The sequence below is a fragment of the Protopterus annectens genome, chromosome 2.part0 (assembly GCF_019279795.1).
Source record: "Protopterus annectens isolate FY-2018-M chromosome 2.part0, PAN1.0, whole genome shotgun sequence".
NCBI lineage: Eukaryota > Metazoa > Chordata > Ceratodontiformes > Protopteridae > Protopterus > Protopterus annectens.
The window spans coordinates 1,204,897,787-1,204,916,663 of NC_056728.1; the positions used below are offsets into that span (position 1 = coordinate 1,204,897,787).

Below are 18,877 nucleotides of genomic sequence, written 5' to 3' on the forward strand. Positions count from 1 at the left end.
TAACTGTCAAACAAATTAGGTAAACTCATATACATCTGTAAGCAGGAAATGCTTGCAGCACTGTAACCTGAACATTATATCTAACAACATAAACATAGAACTGCATCAGAAGTGCATAGTGAGGCTGCAGGTCTTAAGGTGTTGGCAAACCTTACAGTCCGTGGCAGGTTTTTGTGCAAATGATGCCACATACCTAAAGTACCTGAAAGTGTATAGTAACACTCAGTGAACTGCAAACAGACATTAGAACTGCATTATATTGTATGTGTTAATAAGTAAGGATCACAAAACTTTCTAAACATCCACAGCTAGCAGTATGTGAGGGTCAGACAAATGCCTAATTACTAGCAGCAAGTGAGGGTCACATAAATACCCAATCACCCATAGCTAGCAGGAAAGTGAGGGTTACATAAATGTCCAATCATCCATACCTAGCAATAAGTGAAGGCCACATAAATGTCCAGTCAACCATAGCTAGCAACAAGTGAGGATCAAATAACTACCCAATTACCTATAACTAGCAGCAAGTGATGGTCTCATAACTACCCAAACAACTATAGCTAACAGTAAGTGAGGCCACATAAATGTCTAGTCAACCATAGCTAGCAACAAGTGATTATCACATAACTACCCAATCACCCATAACTAGCAGTAAGTGAGGGTCATATAACTACTGAATCATCCATAGCTAGTAGTGAAACACACTGAGCATTTGGCTTTCTCACAAGTTGCCTGTGATGTAGTGAATCTTGCGGTATGTATATTAAACATATATGCAATGATATGCCACACAATGAATATAATTATATTGTAGTTGCATGTATAGATCCACGCTTCTTAGATGTCCAGATATCAAACCACTGTTAATGATCATGTTACTTGTGGCATGACACTTCAGAAATGCCAAGAATTCCTCATCACTGACAAGTCTAATTAACACTACTGGCCCCTTCTGGTCTGCCTGTATTGTGACTGGACAGTTTGTGCCTTATTCTTTTTGAGTCTGTCTCACTCATAAATAAGGACTTAATGGCATGTCCATAATGTGGCCATGCCTCCTCTCAATGTGGCTATATTCATTCATGCTGTTCCCAGAGTTAATAACATCTGCGATACAGGCATCAAAGGGTAGCATTCCATCATACACAACTACAATACCATATTTCGGCACACATCTATCAGAAATTCTACCATCACTTTTCATTTCTGAACTAACTAAATCTATTATATTACATCTCATGTACGTTACTGAATGATATCATCCTAACATTATGTATATTCATTAAATCCACTATCACCCAACAATAGGTATGGAAAATGATGTATCTATTTTCTGATGATGGAAGAGAGAAAAGAATTGATATTGACTAAGGACAAGAATGCATGCAGAATAATGTTGAAGAGGAAGAATAAGGTTTAAGGGAATGCTGGAAATTGTCAAGTTATAAAATGTTAGAATGAATACTTGTTAAAAAGAAAGAACACATACATGTAATGTATAATACTTAAATATGGCATCTTAATATGATTTGTTAAGGTAAATGTGTGGACACATGTTTAAGTGATAATTTAATCATCATCTTCCCTTAGCTGTTTCCATTAGGGGTCGCCACAGCGGATCACCTGTTTCCATGTCTTCCTGTCCTCTGCATCTTGCTCTGTCACACCAACCACCTGCATGTCCTCTCTCACCACATCCATAAACCTTATCTTAGGCCTTCCTCTTTTCCTGTTACCTGGCAGCTTCATCCTTAGCATCTTTTTCCCAATATACTCTGCATCCCTGCTCAGCACATGTCCAAAACAACGTAATCTTGCCTCTCTGGTTTTGTCTCCAAACCTTCCAACCTGGGCTGACCCTCTAATATACTTATTCCTAATCCTGTCCACCCTCGTCACACCAGTGCAAATCTTAACATCTTTAACTCTGCCACATCCAGCTCAAACTCCTGCCTTTTTGTCAGTGCCACTGTCTCCAACCCATATAACATAGCTGGTCTCACTACCCTCTTGTAGACCTTCCCTTTCACTCTTACAGGTACTCGTCTGTCACAAATCACTCCTGACACTCTTCTCCACCCACTCCATCCTGCCTGTACTCTCTTTTTCACCTCTCTTCCACACTCACCGTTACTCTGAACTATTGATCCCAAGTATTTAAACTCATCCACCTTTGCCACCTCTACTCCTTGCATCCTCACCATTCCTCTATCCTCCCTCTCATTCACACACATATATTCTGTCTTAGTCCTGCTGACCTTCATTCCTCTTCTCTCTAGAGCATATCTCCATCTCTCCAAGGTCTCCTCCGCCTGTTCCCTACTCTCACTACAGATCACGATGTCATCTGCAAACATCATAGTTCACTGGGACTCCTGTCTGATCTCGTCTGTCAACCTGTCCATCACCATTGCAAATAAGAAAGGGCTCAGTTAGTGATAATTTAATAAAGGTATTTAAAAAAAAGAATTTGACATTTTCCTTATTAATGGTATTAGAATGACAGGGCATCGTAAACTATTTGAAATAAGGTTTACCAGACCATTTTCAAACAACCCAAACACAAGCAGGAATTCTGAGATATTAAATATTTGCAGATTTATGTTTGATGCCTTTGTATGCCTACAGGTTACATTCCTTTTACATCTAGAAAAGTGCAGTTAAACTGTAAAAAACATTTGGGTCCCGAAAGGCTCAGGAAAACAGTGCATCTATCACTCTAAAAACGTGACTCGAACAGTCCGTGAGATGCAACTACAACCAAAACACCTGGGTGACAACAAGTGTCCTAAGGTTGTTGCGATGACATTATGAAGGCAGAATGACAATGTACTCGGTGGGAAATGACAGGCGTAACTGTACACTATAAAAGGAACAGTCTGAAAACTTAATGCTGTAAGAACGAGATTAATTCAAAATGCAAGCAAGCACCTCCTTTCTGTAGAACATATCCAAGCTGTCACAAAGGAAGGACTCACGACGCACAGTAAAATTGTTTTTTTTTTCTTTTTTAATGAACGAGCTGAGAGGTACAGTTAGGAAACGCAGAGGCTGGTTTTGAATACGTGTTTATCATCACAATTCGAAACAACTCTATCGATTGCCCAGATTCCCTGAAGTGTAATCTTATTTGGGAAACACGTTAAGGCTACATCAGTCGTTTAATGACTGCTTCGAATTAAATCCAACAGGCTATATTACATATTTATGGCCACCTCTGTAGTAACCACCTAATCAGTGGGTCCCACACCTGTGCCAAACGACGGGTGCTCAGTGTCCTAAGGACCTGGGGGCTTGCAGGGATGCCAGGTGGTTTTAGAGGGACCAACATTTGGTAGCTACATCACCACATCTGTCTGGGGAAAACTCAGACATGTAGCTTCAGTGACCTATCAGTGTTACAGAAGGAGGAGGAGGTTCTGGGCTGCTCAGAGTAATCCAGCCCAGGAGGCATTCCTCTCAGTAGCTGCTTCAGTCTCCATCCTTCTTCTGCCTCACTCCAGCTCGGACCCCTCCCATCATTCCCTATCTCCCTCTGAGGGCTTGTGGACCCCCTATTCAAAAGTAGTAGTAATTCTGTGCTTCACCTGAGCTGCTCCAACAGGAATTGACGAAATAACATTCTTTGGATTTAGCGTTTTTCTTCACAAATTCAACAGCTTGATTCTGAAGCATCTTAACAAGACTGAAACAGGTAGACCAGGAAAATGTGTGTACCATTTTGTGTCAGTGAGTGTGTCTTCCTGACTTTTGTGCCATGCGCTAGATTTGAGACATAATTGTGTCACAACCTGCATCATTTAATTGTCGTGTATTCTGGTATATAATTTGTGGTTATTTGTGTTTGGTGGAATAATGCTTTTGTACAGTCCGCACTTGGGAGGCTTTTGATGGGCTGAAGTGGGTACATTCACATTTTTACTCACCTAAATGGGGTACAGATACAGGTTTATTAAGTGAAATCTGTAGAAGAAAGTGTCCTGCTCTGCACTTATTTCACTTAACTAGCTGGCGATGATCGCCCTTTCATTGAATCATATCACACTCGCTCTTTATTGGGAGGCGTAGGTTTGGGGAAAGACGGAGAAATATTCAGTGTTATAATAAACTAAGCTTGTTTCCAGAGTGTATTACGCTGGTGATGTAGCGGACAAAGGGTCCCTCCAGTCACAACACCGATCGAATTCCTTACTAAAAATCTTTCTTAGATAAAAAGAGGCAACTCACATTGTACACAGAATGGGGTGGCATTATTAATCTGGAAGCGTCTGCTGTCACTTTGCAATAACTAAGGCATCGCTGGCATTTAAAAGTCGATACACCTACAAGTTGTGTTGTTTTAACAACTAATGGCAAGGCAACAAAACTATGATAGATTGTACCAGAATGTGTCCAAAAGGGTAAATTAGCGGCTGAAATCATCAGTGAAGAGTTATAGAGAATTTACCGAATGCTACGATCGAGTTTGCATCATCATCATCATCATCATCTTCATCATTGTCGTTATTATTATTAATAATTTCTGTTTTACTCTTTCGTGATGTTAAGTCTCGTCACATTTCAAGTTCCAAATTTTACAGGGATTTATTGGCTTTACTCCAAATAGGCAGTGGTGGTCAAAAGAAAAGTTTGATAAAACATAAAATTGCTGATAAATAGCGTTGATTCAGGCATGCACTAATATTTTTGCTTGCATTGCAGCGCACAATATAATAATCTGGCTGACATGGATATGTTAATGAGAGGCTTGTCAAAGGCTAAAGATGGGGTTGTGGCAGCAGCAGAAAAAACTAAACAGGGAGTGGCAGAAGCAGCAGGCAAGACAAAAGAGGGAATGCTATATATGGGTAAGTAGAAGGCGAATGACTATGTTAAAATGTTTTTTTCCTGCCTTGAATATATGACAAAATAACATACTTTCTAGGTGATTGTCACATACAAAACACAGACCTTTATTTGTTGATGCATATGTTCAGAATGCCAGGGCATCAAGTAAAAGAAAACATGACTGTATTTGCAAAAGTGGCATTTATGTAAAAAAGCATACTAACTTAAATATAACACATCAAACGACTACTAAGACATTGTGACAGACAGGTGTTCCATCCAAAACTGAATCTTCAACTTCGGAAGCTCTTTAGCCTTCTGGATAGGATCCAGCTTTGTGAGATCGTGATATATATGATATTAGCTTAATAACAAATACATGACATCGCATTGCATTCTTGAATACAGAGTAAGGGAGAGGAATCATGTAACAGGAGAAAACATAATGATAGGAGTGCCTACCACAGCAAATGAAAGGTAGCCACAGGTACAGCACAGCTATTTAAAATAGCTTTGACAGTATTATTCTATATCTGAGCAGCAGCTGGAATCACTTGCTTTGCCAGTGACCAAAGCTCATAAACAGTTAGTCTTCTTTAGTTACAGGAAGAATTAAGTGCCATTTGTAATTAATCCAGGTTCCCCAGTAGTCTACAGAAAGACGCGGTAATGTTTAAAAATGAATATTCACAGAACAAGTTGTGTCAAAATGTCAAAAGTGACAAGAGCGAAGTGTTTTCGAATGCCCATAGCTGACACAAAAGTTTTCTAGGATCATGATAACAGGAAAAGAGGGTAATCTGCAAATCTCCTGCTATCTTCAGTTCAGTCTGCAGTGAAGATGAATGTGGTAGAGAAGACATATTTTCTTATTCGTGTGGTTATTTCTTTCTTTCTTTATTTATGAGTTATTTGCTTTCATTTATTTATGTCACAAAAATATACTTTTTGAAACACCTGAATTCCATTTTAGACAGCTGCTTTATATTGCAGTCAGGAGGGAATGGCTGTTTAGCTTGTTGGATGCCAACTAACTCTAGGACACTAAATTGTACTAACTAATGGCTAAACTTCTCTGGCAGTCAAATTTAATCCATTTCAAAGGAAGGGATACTAAAAATGTGGATCAACATCATCAAATAGACATGAATTAACTGGGTTTCAACAAAGCACACTTACAAGCAGACTGAAGGGTATTGTAGTAAGAAGAAGATTGTGAACTGTGTAAGAATGTGTCCAAGACCCTTCATGAATGGTTATAGTGAAATGGGCACTATTTAGAGATCAGTGAATATGCACCAGTGTCCTCCAGAGTTTGTTGTGCATTCTTTGCTCTTCAGTGTGTTTAACTTTGATACCACATAACAAAATAAACACCTTCCAGAATATACAAAGACAGTGAAGATGGGGAATTTGAGATCCAGTCTAAAAAGAGATCTGAATAAGTTGTCAAAGTGGTATGATAGAAGGCAGTTTAAATTAATTGCAAATAAAGGAAGGTTGTTACACCTGGGGAAAATAATCCAGGGACAGAAAATAGCACTTGAGTGTTGCTCAAGTCACTTTATCAAAAAGAGAGAGACCTAGAAGAAGGACAGATGATGGGACTGAATCACATGGTCAGAAAAGCAAGAAGGTAGCAGTTATGAAAAACAGGAGGTTGGTTTGTACCAAGTGAGATATAGATCTGAAGCTTGTGTTGTGGTCCCAGTTAAATTATGTCTGTAATATTTTGTGGAAGCGTAGGAGGCCTCAGAAGGATAAATAAAGCTACTAGAAGTATTACAAATACACACCATCAGGATGGTGAAGGGTATGGGCATTATATGTTGAAGTTAGAAAAATGAAGCCTGTGCTCCATTGAGGACAGAAGAAAAAGAAGGGATATAACGTGGGTAGGCAGTCAGAAATAAATCAAAAATAAGCTGAGCTAAAATATTGGCAAAGGTGCTACAAGGATTTTTGATCTTTAAAGTGATGAACAAGATACAGCCTAGATTTAAAGAAGTGCATATTCACAAGGAGGGATGTTAGCAGAATGAATAAGTTCCCAAGTTGGGAGGCCTCCAACAGGACTGCTAATGTTGTCTTGCTCCAAAGCAGTCATCGAAAAAGAAAAAAAAAATACTCCTGCAAACATTTATTTTTGCATATTTTTGCCTTCTTAAAGAGTGTTTTAGTAAGCTAAGAACAATGGTTGTTGATGGTGACATGACTTGTCAGCATGTTAGCATGGTTTCTTCAGTACTCCTTAGTCCATCTGCCTCCAGAGTCTTTTATCTTTTATCCTATATTCTTTCAAAATGGCATGGAGTAACTGGTGGAAAGAATCGTGCAGCTGCACTGTGCTGCTTGTAAAGATTAGGTGCAATAACCAATCTTTCAACAATGTGAGAGAAAATTATATTCTGAAACATCGATATGCAGGGCTTTTATCACATCTGTGAAACAACTATCTGAATCTATTTTACCTCCTTCTCTGTATGGGTAGGTGTATATCTGTCTATATTCCTCTCTCTCTCTCTCTCTCTATATATATATAGATATATATATATGGGTCCACTTTTAAATGCCAAAATGGCGAAATCTCGAGTTTTAAAAAAAGAACCCAAAACACTGAGATTTCTGTATCTCGTCATTTAAAAGTGAAAATACCCACAGATGAACTAAATTAAAGTGTTTGCAGGGTGACAAGCACCCCTGCACCACCCACACACCCCCTACTTAAATATACCAACACTGAGATCGTGCTACAGTATTGTTCTCTTCACTGTAGCATGATCTCAGAGTTGGTATATTTAAGTAGGGGGTGTGGGGGGTGCAGGTGGGCTTGCCCCCCTGCAAACATTTTATTTTAGGTGTCTGTCTTTTTTTCCCCACTTTTAAATGTCGAGATACCGAAATCTCGATGTTTTGGGTTTGTTTTTTTTTTAAATTCAAGATTTTGGCATTTAAAAGTGGACCTATATATATATATATATATATATATATATATATATATATATATGTGTGTGTGTGTGTGTGTGTATTATATATATATATTTGTATAAACATTTGTATAAATCTATATTTATCTATATATATATATATATATATATATCTATATATATATATATATATATATATATATATATATATATATATATATATATATATATATATATATATATATATATATATATGTATATATATATATAGATATGGAGTCGTATCACTTCACCTAAAGACCATTTCACTGAAACTCATTTCACTGAGAGCATATCACTGAAAGTTCATTTCACCCAAAACTCATTTCACTGACAAGTAGTACTCTAAGGCAAGTCAAAGGTATATGCCCTTTTCCCCACTGTAGTGGGATCCTGGTGTTAGTATATATAGTTGGGGGGTGTGGGGGGGTGCAGCTTTTATGTTGTCTGGTTTTGTTTTACATTATTTGGTAAAAGGCAACTAGGTGGGTGGCTACGCTCCCACACCTCCCAACTATATATACTAACACCAGAATCGCACTACAGTGGGGAAAAGGACATGTACCTTTGACTTGCCTTAGAGTACTACTTAGTGAAATGAGTTTTAGGTGAAATGAACTTTAGGTGATTTGGTCTCAATGAAATGAGAGTCAGTGAAATGGTCTTTAGGTGAAGTGATACGAATCCATATATCTATATCTATCTATCTATATATATATATATATATATATATATATATATATATATATATGGGTCTATGTAATTATACATGTGTACATGTGTGTGCGTGTGTGCATGCATGTGTTTATAATTATAGAAATGTACACATAGCTACAGATAATATATGTGCTATATGCCTATTGTATGCATGAATTATACAGTGTTAAAGTACATACTTCATTTTACAGTAAATAACCTTAACAGTCAAAGTAACTTAAGAATACTTATCAGGCAGTTTTCAGTTCGATAATTCATATCGTTCAGTTCATATATATGACAAGACAGATGTAATATATAGTCAGGGAATTTTGTGTCTGTTTATTGTTCACAGCTACTGGCTACTGTCATTATCTCTCCATGTCTAATAGCTCACTTCAGTGGTACTGAATGTCATACATGCTCATTAGCAATGCAGTTGTACTACATTTCTTCTCAGACGGAAGTTATGGTGTTTGCGGTATTACTAGACCTGCACAGCTAAACTATCAGAATTAAAGCTGCAACAGCTTTGTCACAGAGCACATGACATGGCTCTTTATGTATATGCATGTGTAATGTACACAGTATATTTGTTATATTTTATATATCACATACAAGCACATATATGGATCATGTGGATCTGTTGTGCGTGTGCATATATGTGTGTGTATTTGTGTTTGCTTGTGTGTGTGCTTGTGTCAAGTGGGTGTAAAACATGTTGTGAGTGTCTGTTATGTAACATTTATAGTATAGCTGGTTTAGGGAATGCAGTCTGTGATGAGAATCAAACCAGCAAGTCACTTCATAATCCTAGTACAGGATATTTTACGTATCTTACAAGCCAGACCTTTGTGCATTCCTTCTATCCATTTCCTCTGTGTTTTTAGCCTATTTTATGTAATTTTTTATTCAATTCTTTCCATTCCAATGTGAATGAACTTCATTTTGAGGTAGCTGAATTAGTTAGGGCGCTGCTTTTTTGATTTTTGTGGAGGGCAATGTATGTGCCCTTTGTGTGTATTATTTGTGAAGTTACCATTTTTTTATCTCAAAGTGAATGGGATATACCCCCTACGCCCTACAATTCAGAAGCACTTTGTGAGATGCAGAAGTCTAAAACTGAAAGGTTTCAGGATCATGCTAAGCCTTTCTGCTTTATAGAGTACTCTACAGCTGAGATTTACTCTTTGCTGGGGTCTCAGCATGGAGAGTGGTCTCAAGAGGAAAGCTGTGTGCTAATACTGCAGTATAGGGGAGAGGCTAATGCTAACTGGCCATGTGTGCTCCCTCAGAAATGTTTGCAGCTCCCAATTGTCTCAGCTAAGCAATTGAAAGAATTGTTTGTTCAAGTAAAAAACAACCACTTTAAAAAATGGTGATCACCCATTCTCTCTTATGAGAGTGATCACAGTGCAGGTTAGTTCAGTGGTGATGTGAGGGGGGTTAATGTGCGTATGTGTGCATGGAAGTATGTGGGGGTGTAGGCACATGACTGATGCTACATGAATGCATTTGTCTGTGTGAGTGGGTTGTTTGAAAGTGTATGCCTACCTGAGTGGACAATCGAGGGGGAGTAGGCATGAAATTCAGATTGCATGTGTGTGTGTGTGTGTGTGTGTGTGTGTGTGTGTGTGTGTGTGTGTGTGTGCGCGCGTGTGTGAGGACTGAGCATGTTAAAGTGTGACTACATGTTTCAGTAAATGAGATGTTGTGTGGGGGTCAGAGCTGTAGCTGGCTCATTTGGCACCTCATGCAGCTACCAGATGTGGCACCTCTCAATGCTAGTGTGAGCAAAAGGAAAAGTCCTTTATGTGATCTGGTGTTACTCCCTTCTCTCTAAGGAAGAGTGCCATGTCCTATAGCCCTCACACTTTTCTGCTCACCCTAATGGTTATGTGAGGAGCAAGTTAATAAAAAAAAGTCAATTGTGTCCTTTAACACTTTGTGTCCAGAGTGGCTACTCTCTTTATCCCACCAAGCCCTACAATTCTGAGGAGCTTGTTTATTGATGATTGAATATGCATGAATGTGTGTTTTATATATATATATATATATATATATATATATATATATATATATATATATATATATATATATATATATATATATATATATATATATATATATATATATATATATATATATATATATATATATATATATATATATATATATATACATATATATATATATATATATATGTATGTATATATATATATATATATATATATATATATATATATGTATGTGTGTGTGTGTGTGTGTGTGTGTGTGTGTATGTGTGTGTGTGTGAGGTGTATGGGTGCATGTATGTTTGTGTGTGTATATATATGTGTGTGTGTGTGTGTGTGTGTGTGTGTGTGTGTGTGTGTGTGTGTGTGTGTGTGTGTGGTGCATGGGTGCATGTATGTGTGTGTGTGTGTGTGTGTGTGTGTGTGTGTGTGTGTGTGTGTGTGTGTGTGTGTGTGTGTGCACGCACGCATGCAAGCAAGCATGTGCATGGTTATTTGAATATGTAAGCATGTGTGAGTGTAGGGAGTGCCATTTTTAATAAAATGCATTGATCACTCTTGAGAACACTATCATGGTCAAACCTGACTGTGCTAGTGCTTGATTCAGAGACATGCTAATGAGTAGATAATGAAGTCTTTTTCATTGGGGCCATACTTGTCTTTGAATCATATTTTCTCACTATTTTGATAATTAATCAGCTGAATTGGGCATTCAACATGAGCTGTGAGCATTTCTTTGAGTCTTAGAGGTAGTTAGTTGATGTTTCAACTTTATTTTTTATTTTATTTGCATTGTTCTTTAAACATATGTGCAGTGCATATTGTCTTGTTTTAGATGGACTGGCATATTTTGGGGTTGGTTGTGTATTTATGATGCTGCCCCTGGTAATGAAGTGCAGTTCAAAAAAGTTTCAGCTTTACTCAATAAAACTTCTTTCCCAGTCTCCATCTGTATTAATCTGAGTAGTGACTCTAGGATGGATGCTCCTCACAGTTATTGAGTGACTGACTGCTATATGTAGCAGGACAATGACTACCACATTTCTTTTGTGTGTGCTGCAGCTTTGCTTTCCCCATTTGCACACTGTCTCTTTTGTAACTGATGGTAGAGTCTGATAATGTGCTTTGGCAGGCTCTCATTCAGACCCATAGATGATAAAATGGTCTGATATTGCTTTAATTATATGTGGCATGTATTAGTTCAACTTTTGGTAACATCTGAGGGTCTAAATCTTTGCCACTTCTTTCCAGAATCCACTACTGAGCCATAATCTTTTGCCTGTTTGTTTTTATTTCATTTAGTAGTTTGCTTCCCTAATCATTTTAAAATATGCTTCCCCTGATCATAAAGTGTAAATCAAACGTTTCGGCTCAAATCAGTAAAATCAGTTTCCCATCTCTGTCTGTAGTTACTCCTAGATATTACCCAAGCTGATTTATTGTTGGAAACTGCAGGACCAAAACTTGTTTTCGGGCTGAATTCATTGTGAGAGTGAATTAGAGTGTAGTAGGTATACATGTAGAATATTTTTTCTATACTGATAGAAAATAATCTTGTTTTTGTACTGTAGAGGACTAACAGGCCAGATGCCAGCTGAAGACTAGTTGGAGGACTAGTGATGGTGAAATTGTAGGTAGATTTTGAATTACTGCTTCATTTAAATTTAATAGCTCATACAGTTTTTTTGAAGTAAAATACACAATTAAAGATATACGATTTGTATACTACAGTTATATTTCAAATAATTAAGGATGTTAATTTAGAGATAGAGGGATGCTGTCTTTTTTATACAAGTAAATGTATAAGTAAATATGGATCAATCTATCCACAACCCCCTTTTTTCCTCATTTTTGCACATGGGGTCAAGGTGTCACTTCAACAGTGACAATTGCCTAGACCCAAGGTTTACACCACCGGGTGGCTATCCCTGCTGTGGTAGTTCTTCCCCACACCACTCATTCACATACACACTCACACCTACAGCCAGCTAATTTACAGTGTCCAATCCACTTACTGCATGTCTGGAATGTGAGAGATAACTGGAGTACATGGAAAAAGCCCATACGAATGCAAGAAGGATATGCAGACAGAAGGCGTCTCAGCTGAAGAGCGAATTGGGAAACCTCTTGTGTGACAACACTGTCTCCTATGCTACTGCGCTACCCCAAGTAAATAAGAATTTCAGCTATTAATTAATTAATATAAATTATAAGTTAATATAGATGACAGCTAGACTCTCATGGCAGGTTCCTTCCTGATACTGAATAATGTAACTTAATTTTGTGGATGTCACAGCTTAGTTGAATCTTTAAACAGGACCATATTAGGGATGTAAGACCACCTTTCAATTTTACCCATAAATTTTATATTATGCAGCCTTAATGGCATGAATGTATTCCCTATGAAATAATACACAGCTTCTATCATAAAATGCACCTAAGAAGAAAACCGCTAGGAGTATCTCTCTCTCTCTCTCTCTCTATATATATATATATATATATATATATATATATGTTTGTCTTTTTGGCTTTTCCTGGTTAGGGGTCGCCACAGCGGAACTCCGGTCCGCTAATGATTGGCAGTAGATTTTTATGGTGCCGAGTTGCCAGCTCGACGCCCAACCTTCAATAAAGGCACGCCCATTTACACATGTCTTTCGAATGCCACTCGACCACAGGGAGGACATGCAGACTCCACACAGAAGGCACTCCAGCTGAGATTTGAACAGGAGAACCTCTTGCTGTGAGGCAACAATGCTACCGCTCACCCCCGTGGCTTACTATACATATATATATAATGCCTGGCATACAGGGCATTGTCAGACCCCACTCTGATGGACCTCCTGCCTATACACAAAACAAACAGTACCAGAATTACCCATTCTAAAGGCTTACACCCTGCCTGTGATATAAATAGGACCTGCTGGAGAGACAAGTATGTATCCCAGAGACTACCCCGTCTATGGAACAGGCTCCCCATTCATGTGAAGCAGAGTTCCTCCCTAACCAAATTCAAGTGCAACTTAAACAATTGGATGGGAACTGGAAATTCATCCCTGGTTTGGTACCTATGTCTCTGATGCAAACAGGTAACATGTAAATGGTTCATCCCCAGGCCCATGCTTACACTTACCAAAGGTGTCAGAACTTGTCAGAGATTCAGGAAACATAGCTAGACTTAAAAAAAGCCCTTGTGGTAGTTAGCCTAGTAAACACCTATGAACCTATATCAGCCACAACTGGCTGTAAGTTAAAGTCAGCCGATGAAATAAAATTGTCTGGTCTAGTTTAAGAAAATTCTAGTGATGTTGCCATTAGTTTACCATTTGCAGTACTATGACCAACGATAAATTACATAGTCAGTTGTTGTTGTTGATGTGTCTTTCAGCTTTTCCCGGTTAGGGGTCGCCACAGCGGAACTCTGGTCCGTTAATGATTGGCAGTAGATTTTTACGTGCCAAGTTGCCAGCTCTGATGCACAACCTTCAATGAAGGTACTCCCATTCACGCATGTCTCCACACAGAAGACGCTCTAGCTGAGAATCGAACAGGACAACGTCTTAGAGTGAGGCAATGCTACCGCAGCACCACCACCGCAGCTGTTAAAATAAATCTGCAAATACTTACATAGCACATTCAGTTACAAACAGAATAAGCTAGGAGAGGTTTCTTGTAAACTAGCCATCCTAATATTTGTAAGAAAATGTGCTAAAGATTTACAGCAATATAATTAGTTGTATATAAAAACTTGAAGTAAGATATTCTTATAGTGGCATCTTTATCTTCTCTGCAGATCCAAGTTGTTTTGGTATTATATTTTGTAGAAAGAAGACACAAATTAGATGCTATGTTTTCTACTGGTACAGTCCATACCAATCTAATCTATTTCGAACAGCAAGGGAATGCTGGACTGATACAAGAATGCAGTGAATTTTTAATGCCCCTTCCTACCTACATTAGTGTCTCAGTCCAAGTAAATCAAAATAAAACGGTGGTAGAGAACTGTAGATGCTCCTTTGGTTGGGTACTTTCTCACTTTAATAAAACGGGGTGACAATATCATGTTTTATACTCCTGATCTCTCTTTGTGTCCATTTAATTATCCCACAGGCCTTCTTTACTGTTTTGGTACATTCCATGCTCTTATGTCAGAAGTCCAGGATACTTGTTTACATTTGTTACTGATTTTATTTCCTCTCAGGCTGCGTACTTTTTCCATGATTATTTCTTATATACATTACATTTTATTGACTTTAAGTTAGCATATTTCAAGCCGTTCATCCAATTTTCTCAGATCCCAGTTTCATCTGCTGTCTGTTTTTCTATATCAGCCTTGTTTCATTATTTTCTGTCTGTAAGAAGATATGTCTTTCTTCCAGCCTGAATTGTTCTTTTATTGTCTAATAATAACCTACTTATCTCTTTCTTGCCTACATTGCTATTTCTGTACTTGTCCAGTCCATGCCTACAGAGCAACTTTAATTAAAGCAACTCTCCCTCACATAACTGAAGCTCATGAGTGCTCACCAAATTTTAAAAGTAAATATTTTCACCAGCAGGCAGTTCAAGATACACAATTATGACCAACAAACTCCATGGCTGTGCATGTTTTACTGCATATTAAAAAATGATAAAAAAATAACAACAGCACTAATCATTAAAAAAATTAAAAAAAAAAAAATTTCAGCTATTTGTAGAAGTATCTGGTTGTTTCCCCATCACTGATCTCAACATATGCTATTGGTAGATACTCACAGCAGATGCAGCTCCAATATATCATTTTGTAGTCCATCCCATAAAATAATAATAAACAGCAGTATTTTGGTATGTTTTCTATCTGTAGAGAATACCTTCCTCAGCTTAAATGCTGTTATCCCTTCAAGTTTCTGTGTGCATCATCTTGAGCTGCAGCGATGTCTGAATGCTCATTTGAAGGCTTGCAGTCCACAAGCCTTCACAAGCCTTCTGATGTCTGTGCAGCTCCTGGATAAACCAGCAGGAATTTCTCATAAATAATGAGTTCCTTGCCCAGAAACTACATTGAAGTAATGAATGCTTCCCTTATTGTGCAGCACATATACTTACAGTTTTTTTCTGTGTTCTTTCAAAATTAAATAGACCCTACTTCCTATTCTCCTACTGTGGCACACATAACTTCTTACACGAGTGTCTAAATAAGCAATTTATCAATCTTGCTTGATGCCTAGCGTTGAATGATCAGACCCAAATGGACAAGATTAAACTGTGCCTTTTCTTGTTTCTGAGCAATAAGTGTGAACTTAGATCCTATAATTTGCTCATCTTCCTATTTTATGCTGTTCATGGCCATATATCCCTATCTTGAATAAATACAATGAAAGAAAAATTGAAGCCAAACAGTAGTTTTCATTGTGTCTGACAGCAATCATCATTTTGCCTTCAAATTCTTTCTTTGTTATGGAGATCATCTTAATAATAAAATGCTAAGGGCAGAAACAGAACTCTTAGCCAAGAAAATATCTGCATACATACACATGATTGTCATGGTCCAGGCAAAGCAGGAAATTAAATGGAAAACTAGTGCCATGCTTCTTTCAGTCTATTGATTTGTCTTTTGCATATACATCAGTTTTGTTACATAAAGTGAAGCAATGCAGAATTTACACGCTTTTAAAGTACAGACTGAACTGAAATAGAGAAAAAATCTAGGTTATTTTCTAGAAATATTCTGATTGTATGTCATGTGTTAATAGTTATATTAATAACTCCAACAAGAAGTGCTTATATGGTACTTTGTGGTATGAAATGAAAGATTACACTATGCTGCAAACATAGTAATACCTGTTGTTTGCTTGCAGTCAGTCTGAATAAATTCACACTTATTTAGTAATGCAGTCTGCATATTTGCATAAATATCATATTTTGGTAAATATCTCTGAAATTTTCCATGTGGGCACTTTGTACAACAGCATTTCTCATGCCCATTCAACATACAGGTTAGGAATAGCTCCTCAGACAAGTAGGATACTCTTTATCAAAGAAAATCTAGGTTATTTTCCAGAAATATTATGCATGTGTGTCATAAGTTAATAACTATATTAATAACTTGAACAAGAAGGTGTTTTATGGTACTTCATGATGCCAAGTAAAAGAAGACAAAATGTTGATAAAAACATTTTCAGCGAGATTTTGTGTCTAGTTATCATTCCTTTGCAGATACATACATTTATTTTCTAATTAACCGTTAGAAATATGCACATCATTCATAGCTGTACAAATATCTCAGAAACAGAATGACACCTACAAAGCTGCTTTGTAGAAAAGTCAAGAGCACATATGCATGAGCAAAAGCCTCACTGATATTTGAGGTCTATCTACTGCGGCTACAGAGCTATTAATACTTAGTTGCACAATTATAATAATAGGAGTGCGTACTGATTAGCTTTTTTTTTACTGTTTTTGTAACTTTTATAGTTTTGGAGAAATGTATACAGTTTTTTACAGGTACATTGAAAAACAAAATTTCAGCTCAGGCAAAAGCTGTCCAGACAGGAACTCTGCAAGTATCAGAATATGTGAAGTTCTACTTAGTCTAGGTGTGAAAGAATTATTACTTCTTGTCTCCTACTATCTAGTTTATGTATTTAGCCTTTCAAATCTCTTTCAATCATTACCTTGGACATAAGGGCAAGTATAAAAGCAAGATACATTGACAGTGTAAGTAGCCAATCACTCAGTATCTTTTAGGAGGTAAAAGGAAATCAGAGAACTTAAAGAAACTTCATGAATATATGTGGAAATAGGTTTACCGCAGTCAGAAAGGAAGCTGAAGTCAGGACTGATCTCCAGACCAGTAATGAAATACCTTAACCATTGAACTACTGTGATCTTCATTAACATTTTGTGCAATGCACAATCAAATGTTTTCATGAAGTTCAGTGAAGCCATGGTCATGACTCCTGACTAATACTTTATTCTAGATTGACTGGCAGTTAGCCAGAGCTGGATCTGGCACTAGGTTTTGAAAGATTTTGTGCGTGTGTGTGTGTGTGTGTGTGTATGTGTGTGTGTGTGTGTGTGTGTGTGTGTGTGTGTGTGTGTGTGTGTGTGTGTGTGTGTGTGTATAAATACTTGGTTCCTGCAACCTATAGTAATTACAGTGTAAAGGGATAAACTGAGTGTAGTAAACAGGAACATCATCATATTAGTCATGTTCTTTGAGCATTCTCCTTGGTTTCTGTGTTTTGTTGACTGTTAACAGCATGTTTATTATCTGGCTGTGAATAAAATGGACAGCATAAAGTCTGTGAATTTAATTTTAATATTTTAATTGCAAATAAATTTTAATTAAACTTGCTGTTTTGCAGACACATGGGTGTGGAATGTACTTTGTTGGGCTACAACACTCTGACTAGTACTTAATGCAGATGAGCAAGGCTATGAGCTGTTTCTGTAACATAGAGTTTAATTGGATCAGTATTAATTTGTCTGTTGAGTGACTCTAACCAAGTCACTTCAACAGACTGTCTTGGAAAAGGGACACTTGCATTAAGTGAGCTGTCCAAAGTTGTTAGCTAATGCAGTGCACATTTGTGTTTTGAATTTCTGCACCCTTCACATAGATGTTAATTAGTGCTTCACTATATGCTGTCTGACTATAGCTCCTTGCATATGTCTTGTAGTTTAATTGATTGCCAGATGCATTTTCAATAAATGTGAGTTTTAAGGAAAGAGTTATTTATTGTTGCTCATGCCAAGTCTGTTTCAGTGTGAGACTGTTTTGTTTAACAAACAGCTGTCATCTTTTTGTGGTGAAATTTGAAATAACATATTTAAATTGAATCCAAATCTCTATGATTATAGGAGAAGTAAAAAAAAAACAGAAATAGTATACACACTGGCAATTTATACAGTGTTTTATGGTAACTGAGGAGAGACAGCCAAATACCTGGATATTGGTTTGGCTGGGGGGAGGGGAGGAGGCAGTTCATTATCCTACCTAGGGTCCCATTTGACCATAATCTGGCTGTGTATTTACCACAGATGACTAAAGCAATGAGCTGCTTCCTGTGCCCAGGGTACAGGGTTTGATTACTTCTAAAATACTTTGTCTACTGTGTGACTCTGAGCAAGTCACTTAACAAAACTGTGCCACCCTAAAAATGGACAGTTGTGTTCAGTTGTCTTACCTGGTCAACAAGTAGCTAAAAAATTAAGTCAATAAAAGAGCTTTATTATATTTTTCAAAGACTACTTTCCAAAAATAAATCCATGCTGTTTTATAAGATGTGCTCCATTATCTTCTTGATATTCCAACATACATTTATACAGCAGTGTTTCCATGATTTACTCTACATCTCAGGCAACACTGATATTTGGATAGTTGTTGATTTT

At 37.3% G+C, this 18,877-nt stretch overlaps 1 protein-coding gene across 2 annotated transcripts in view; it reads left to right on the top strand.

The window, feature by feature from the left end:
• The first annotated feature begins 3,080 nt into the window (after window positions 1-3,080).
• SNCA (synuclein alpha) overlaps window positions 3,081-18,877 on the top strand; it is a 978,223-nt gene continuing 962,426 nt past the window's right edge. The window contains exons 1-2 of one of the 2 annotated variants that reach the window (XM_044061392.1): window positions 3,081-3,709; window positions 4,702-4,847. In XM_044061392.1, coding sequence (XP_043917327.1) covers window positions 4,727-4,847 — 121 coding nt within the window. In that variant the 5' untranslated portion in view covers window positions 3,081-3,709; window positions 4,702-4,726. The remainder of the gene's footprint in view (window positions 3,710-4,701; window positions 4,848-18,877) is intronic. The other variant, XM_044061391.1, reaches the window with a different exon arrangement.